Here is a 7,512-nt window from a genome sequence, read left to right as displayed (position 1 = left end):
GCTGCAGGAGCACACACACTGGGCCTTGCCCTCTGAACGTCTACCTGCGCGATAGGTCACAGGTCCTCTACACACCTTTGCTGCATGCTCTCTTTGTCTCCATAATGGTCTCTTCTCAGTGGACAGGAGGGCTGGGATGCTGCAGGGTTTCAGAGAACAGCATCATTGTCTTGAGACAAAAAGGTAATAAACATAAATTTATTGCTTTGTTTGAGTAACATATTATATTTTAGGCATGAGGTTGAGGATGTCCTAAAATGGACACCATGCTATAATATAATCTCTACCATTAGTTCACGTGAAAATCTGTTTGTGGCACTCATTCTAATGATAAACTATGACTTATGGGCCACCTTAGGTAAATAACTGTCCTTCAAAAATGCAAACCCACACTACAGTAGAAAATAAAATGTTGAAAAGTACCATGAGAAATCAATGTAGTTTTTGCATGAGAAATCAAAGGACAATCAATGCACAACAACAACAAAATAGAGACTCGGATCTTAAAACAAAATGTATCTTTAATTTGTAAGTGTCAACAGCAGTACAAAAGATGGGAGTGATGGTGAGACTTTGTCACACAATTTCTTACTCTTTTACGCAAAAGGAGGAAACTCTTGAGGTAAATGAGCTTAAACAGGCAGTTATACAACCCACTCCTGCCTTGTTACATCAATGGATTGAGTACATATAGAAAGATGATGTTACATTACAATATGCCTGAATGCATCCTGTGGGGAACACAACCTAGATATTTGCACACATTACTAAGGTGCCTAGATACACCCAAATGTGTCAGTCATCTGGTGTATTTTATTTGATATAGTGTATTAATACTACCAACACAGAGGAGACTGGTCTCCAATACATACCACTGTAGAATTATTTCACCTTAAGTTTACCTCACGTCAATACTGCACATGGAAACCAAAGACTTGCTGGTTTACATTTTGAAGCCAAGCAAAATAAAATATTTTAGTACCTTTTCCTTTTTTTTCTTTTAACAATAATATCCTTAGCAAGTAGCTGTCCTTTTGTACTGTATAAAGAAGAATGTGAACACAAATGTGATGGCAACCTTTTTTAAAGTTCAATTAAAAACTTTACACTGGACTGTACAAGATATTATGATAAACTATTTACATTTTCAGAATTAAAACTTTTTTTCAAAGCAGCAACAGACACTATTTCATTTTCTCTAGTTACGCCCAAACAATACCTGCCATGGGCCTAAGTACCTGCCAAGAAATTGATTTCTACGCAGAAAACTGTATCAGGCTGCCAGGGGTTTCAAAACAGCAACAGCCCCAGCGACAGAAGAGCCACACACAGTGTTGCTTGAGAGACAAAAAATAAATCTAGAAAGCAAAGTACCATTGACAACTGTATAAGTTGTCCCCAATAGCACATTTTACACTCCTGAACAGCAACTAGCATGTCAGTCCAGCATGTCAGTGAATTGTGCTAATTAAATTAACACAGAGAACATTCCCACCATATACATCACAAAGTTCAATGACAGAAAGAATAATTACAGTTAAGTTATTAAAACAGCATACAAGCTTTGTCTTCAGTTGTTGAATCTTGTTGGCATTTACATGGCTGAGAGACAGATGGATGAATAGAAAAAGTCATGACTACACTTTGCTGATGGCTGGATGGGCTACCTTTAAAAAAGATCAGCAACACATAGAGAAGGACAAAAAGGGTCTAGGCTAGAATACACACTAGTGGCTCTGCATTGTGCCACATTAAAACTAATAAATATTTGCACACTCCCTCCAATTTCAGCTCCCCAAGAACCTCACTTGTGTAAAATTGTCAATTAATAAAAATCCCCTTGGTTCATTCTCATTTTAAATGTAACAAATGCATGCAGATGTGCCATTACAATGTAGCTATAAATTTATGCTACTATCAAGCCCTCCGTTCAAATTTGGCACATTAACAGTATAACCACTGAGGGCTGTGAAGTGATGACGTATGTCGCTAGGATTGAGTCATGATTGCAAACACACATTGTATAATAAAAACATATACATCTTAACTGCTTGTTGTTCAGATGAATTTTAGCAATGTCCCTATGAAAGATACAGAGTACCTTATTTGTACCGACTGTGCATGTTATTAAATAAAAATGAAGTGATTTATTAAAAAACGTTTGTCCTTAATGTATAAGCCTAAGGAGTACAGCTTGGGTTTTGATTGGCTCCTTGAATTGTCTGAGGGAGGTCATTGAAACGCTAGCAAGAAGGGGCCTGTCTGTCTATCTCAGCTATAGTTTCGTCCAATACTGCTCTCTTCAACCGGGAGAAATATTCAGCATCTACATGAGGTACAGTGACTTGTCAGTTTTATGAACATGGATCAACATACACTGATGTAAAAAAGGAAGAAAAAAAATAACAGTCAAATACATAACTTATACTTCACTAAGCACTTATGAACAAAAATATAATTCTATTTCCTATGTTGTATTTACAATAAAATCTATAATGAGATGGTGAATTTATTGAAAAATGAAGCTCCAATTCATTAAACATCTGTTTTTTTTCTTTCTCTCTGATTGTCCTTTCATTATGTTCTACTGACAATTTTAGAGCCAACAGTGGCTAATAAATACAATAAAATGTCTATACTCACTATATCGCTTCAAATACAATATACAACACAAAACATATGTGACCAATAAAATGGGTTTCTGAAATCTGGTGTTTCTCAGCTAACCAGTTACTATGTAAGCCTTCTGTCGAATTTACTGCTCAGTCTCTCTCTCGTGCGCTGTCTCTCTCCCCTTGGTGGCCCTGGAGCTTAGACAAAGTGTTCATTCACTACACAAGTCTTTGCATAAATAAACAAAACAAGTAGACTGAAAAATTATTCAAATCTGGTAACTGTGAGAACGAGCCCACAAGTCCAACTCGTCGTGACTTTTGTTCATTCAGGTTTTTTTCTGGTACAACAGCTTCACATTAGTCAGAATTGATAAAAATACAATTTATATCCAGTGCTTATAACACTTATGAAACATTGTCTCCTTGCGAGATATAAGTTATTTTTTGTTATTTTTTGTTATACAAGCGCAGTCAAGTTTCAGTCCTATCAACAGGCCTTTTTTAACTACCAACCCACTGAATTGGTTTGGCATGGTCATAAAAATATGTACAAATCACGTACAAATCAACCAATCAACCAGCAAACAGAAGTAACAGCTTAAAAATCCTAGATATGTTGACCTGGAGGGAAATCCGTTTAGGTTTGTGTATGGGAGGAAATCCTAGAAAAAAGCATTGTACCTTAAAACAACAATAGCAACAAAGAAACCAAACAACCAAAAAAGAGAGAAAGAAACTGAAATGGAAATGAATAATGAGGTGCTTAAAAACTTCTAAGACTTAAGATAAATGCTTTCAAACGTGGACACAACACAATAAAAGCCAGCTCTGAATAGGTCAAGAAAAATTAAAAGTACTAAAGAGCCATCTGTATCAATTAGACCTGGGAGAGTAATGCAGTGACCAGCAGTAGGAGGGAGTCCTGGCCATGCAGACAGCCAGCGCTGGTGACCAGCCATTTAGATCCTTTTAAACCTCTGGGCTTGGTCTGAAAAAGACAGGTTCAAGGGCACGGGAGGAGAATAGCCAGGCTCATGCATTAATAATGCTGCATTTGAGATGATACCCACTCGTCAGTCATTTTAATAATCCCCCACAGCTTGATGTACTTGTTCCATCTGCTCGCCAGCGCCTAGTGGCTGGGCCAGGGCGGGAGCCGGGGTGGAGGCCTCACTGCCTGCACTTTGATGGAGAGCACAATAAGCGCTACGTGCCCGTCCTTATTGTTCCCCCTCTCTCCACTCCCCAGCCTAGCGCTGCCTGCCACTCTGAGCCAGATGGCACCCCCTGGGTGTGGGGGTTGCCATGGGCAGGGGTCGGGGTCGAGACAGGGCAGGGGCAGGGCGGAGAGGGAGGCACTTAGTCCTTCTGGCCTGTAGGAGGGCTATATTGTGGACAGTAAGGCCTTGACTGCTGGCCATCTCTAGCTGTTTCTCCATAAGGTATCAACCTGGGATCTGTTCAGCTGATAAAAGGACTGTTCAAGAGGTAAAGGTCTTTCAGTTTGTGACGGATTGTCACAAGATTAAGCGCTGATTGATTGTGTTACGTTTCATATTCATTGTCTGTATGTAAATACAATACAGAAGTGCATGTTCAATTGCTCTGGCCATTATAAAACAACACAAATGTTGTTCAATGTAAAGTATTCACTTAGATGAAGTAGTAAGTGTTAATATGTAAGTGCATCAATGTAGAGAATCACCATCACAGCTCTGGTGTGGCTTATGAATGAAATACTGTTGTGTTTAATGTGATTTGTTAGAATGTAATACTTTGTCTGTAACCCTCCTTTAAATAAAAACATGACATTATTCCCTCACACACTGCCTCTTCTCTTAAGACTGCTGCAGTAGTTAACTCTGCTTTAAGACCTTCTCGTGTCAATTTAAGATTTACAATGTCGAAAAAAGACTTAAGATAAAAAATAAAAAGAGTTTTAAGACCAAAGACTTTAAAACTTGCCGCCCCAGTAGGGGCTAAAGTGTTTAACCGAATGTACTGTAGCTACACATTGTAAAACAGCAATTTGTGATTGTAATGCCCCCAAAGCTGCCTTTCGCTGCCTTTCCAATCCCACAGATTGGATGCCTTTGGCCCCTTGGAATTCTGGCCTGATTACAATCACTCTGATTAAGAAGTTGGTAAGACTGAGTTGGAGAGTGAGCAGAGAGTGTGAGGGGAGTGTTACAGTGCTCTGTGTTAGACTGGCCTGGTGACATGAGCTGGAGAGGGACAGGGAGAGGAGAAGGGCCTGTTGGTCACCGCATTGGTCTCCATGGAGAACAGCTGCCATTATGCACAACCACACCTGAAGCTATTGCATCACTTCCTGTTCCTGGCCTAGACACAGTCCACTGTCTCCAGATTCCTGAGTGTTTCAATATAGAAGGTATATAAAGAAACTGGATTTTGAAGCCGCACTAAGATATTAAGAGATTGTCTAAGACTCAAGTCTCTCCCTCGAGACTCAAACTAATTATTTAAGAGAAAAGAACGTTGAAATGTTTGGCACATCTGCACAACATTGTACAGTATGTTAATAATAACAATAATAATTATACTAATACAATTAATAATAAGGGAGTCTGATTATGTCCCAGAATTGTGGAATTGTTCTGTTTGTTTGTTTTTAGTTAATATGAATTTCCGAATATTTTGTTCTCTTAATAGTTTCAAATAAATTCAGATTTAAAACATTCACAAGCTGTTGGCTGACACAGCATACCTGAGTGAGAATATATAACTCCCATCAAAAACAGTAATGAAATCTATTAAAAGCATTTAACTGAAGAGAAAAAAAATATGTATATCATAAGAAAAAAAGTAAGACTGTAAGAATTATGGATTCATTTCAAACGTTACATTTCAAGTCCTGTCATCCAAAGTTGTATAGGCAATACCCTAAGTGTGTAAATGTCCATGAACAAAACACAAAAAATAAACGATGAGATAATAAAATAGGAAATCCAAAATGAACTAAACCAAACTGCTTCACACACTGTAAGAAACATTTAAGACCGATAGCTGTTGATTCTGACGGAGCCACATATGCATGCAGGCTCCTAAATGATACATCATCAGAACAATTATTTTTTTGTTCTGTATTTTTTTGTTATTCTGTTTCTCCTCCTTCAGTCAGTCTTCCACCCTGGGGATGGTTCTCCAGTATGAATGTGTGTATGTCTTGGCTCAGGTGTTGAGAGGCCTCAGTTGGCGCTGACGATGGGCTCCAGTGTCTCAGTCTCACTGCTGTAGTCCGATTTGGGCTCCTCGTCAAAGTCCTCATACATGTCCATCTCATCTACCACTCCGTTGATGATGGGGTCGTTGGTTAACATGGCAACGGGCTCTATCTTCATGTTGTAGGTGCTCTGGATGACGGGAATGGCCGGCTCCGGGCTCGCTGAGGCGCTGGAGCACTCCGACGTCATATGAGGGGAGGGTGTGGTCGTTGCCATGGTTATGGCCCCAGGGTAGACCACGCCGGCGCTGGTGCTGATGGGGATCTGCGGTTGTTGCCTGTAGAGAGAAAATGAAGGACAGCGAGAGAGAGAGAGAGAGAGAGAGAGAGAGAGAGAGAGAGAGAGAGAGAGAGAGAGAGAGAGAGAGAGAGAGAGAGAGAGAGAGAGAGAGAGGGGGGGGGGGGGGAGAGAGAGAGAGAGAGAGAGAGACTATTAGACAAGTTTGTTCCTGTTTCATCGTTATAATCCAGACTTAATTTTCTTAACAATATCAGTTCTGTGTTCTTTCTTTAGATGGAAAAAGGCTTTACTTCAAATATATATAAAGGAAAACAATTAGAATCACATGGGATGAGCAAATGGAAAGAATGCTGACAGTGTGTGTGCCGCTCGAGTCAACCCTAAAGACGCCTCCACTTCAGCACTTAAACTGAGAGAGCTAGCTGGATTAAGTGTTCTCCACAGAGGTGTGTTCTCAGCCAATGGTTCTGTGAAAATGATTTGGGAGAACAGTTGTCCAGACAGCACCGTTCTGAGTCGTTCTGAAACAGCACCCAGTTTATTGGTAACATAAAGCCGATTGGTGGTTAGTGCGCTCTCTCTCTCTCTCATCTGGTGTTTTAGCAGTGATTGATACTCCAGTGATCGCATAGCTTACGGGTGATGAGGGAACACCTGGAGAAGCCTTCTCCTTACTGACCACACGCAGTAAATTAGGGAGTTAAGCTCCAGACAGCTGCCCTCCAGCCCTCTGTAAATCTATACTTATGCTTTATATCCTGTAATAATGTCGGCATCTCTTTCTCTGCTATTGCAGTCGGCTATTGTCTCAAATTGATAAATCACTACTATTAAAAAACACTTGACAGTAAAGTGGATGAGGAAATGTGTTTGACTTGGGGTTTCATTAATGCTCCGCAATCGGTTGGAAATTGCGTACGACGAACTATCACCACCGTCATCACTACACGTGGAGAAAGAAAGAACACGTTTTTTTTTTTTACGGAAAAGGGAAACTAGTTAAAACGTTATTCATCTATTGTGAGGGCCGTATAACATACATGATTTAACGGGTTGATCAATTGGGTTGATTCGAAGGTCAGGGGCTTAGTGTGACAAGTTGGCAGACACACTACAACCATCTTTAGTGTAAGCACAGTGAATAGAGTCTGTTCTCAGGCAAAAAGCCAACTGATTTCAGAATAGTCATTTAGCTGTGTGTCTACGTGTGTGTGTCGCGCCTGTGCTCTAAGCCTGCTGTTCTTCACTGTGCACCTACCCCACAGTGAAGAACTGCCTCATCTCTTGCCGTCGTGAGCGCATCATCTGCTTGTACTCGCCGATGCGGAGCTTCTTCCCGTCGATGATGCAGGTCCTCTTGGGCCGGGGGCTTGTACTTGTAGTTGGGGTACTTCTCCAGGTGGATCTTACTG

At 40.4% G+C, this 7,512-nt stretch overlaps 1 protein-coding gene across 1 annotated transcript in view; it reads right to left on the bottom strand.

Annotated features, from left to right (window-relative positions):
• Positions 1-503: 503 nt before the first annotated feature.
• Positions 504-7,512, bottom strand: part of sox6 (SRY-box transcription factor 6) — a 111,151-nt gene continuing 104,142 nt past the window's right edge. The window contains 3 exon segments of the mRNA XM_084154091.1: positions 504-6,137; positions 7,359-7,468; positions 7,470-7,512. The exon segment at positions 7,470-7,512 is cut by the window's right edge and continues 64 nt beyond it. Of these exon segments, the coding sequence (XP_084010217.1) occupies positions 5,825-6,137; positions 7,359-7,468; positions 7,470-7,512 (466 nt within the window). The 3' untranslated portion in view covers positions 504-5,824.

The sequence above is a fragment of the Coregonus lavaretus genome, assembly GCF_964263955.1.
Source record: "Coregonus lavaretus genome assembly, chromosome: 37".
NCBI classification, from domain to species: domain Eukaryota; kingdom Metazoa; phylum Chordata; class Actinopteri; order Salmoniformes; family Salmonidae; genus Coregonus; species Coregonus lavaretus.
This window is presented reverse-complemented; position numbering and strand designations above follow the sequence as displayed.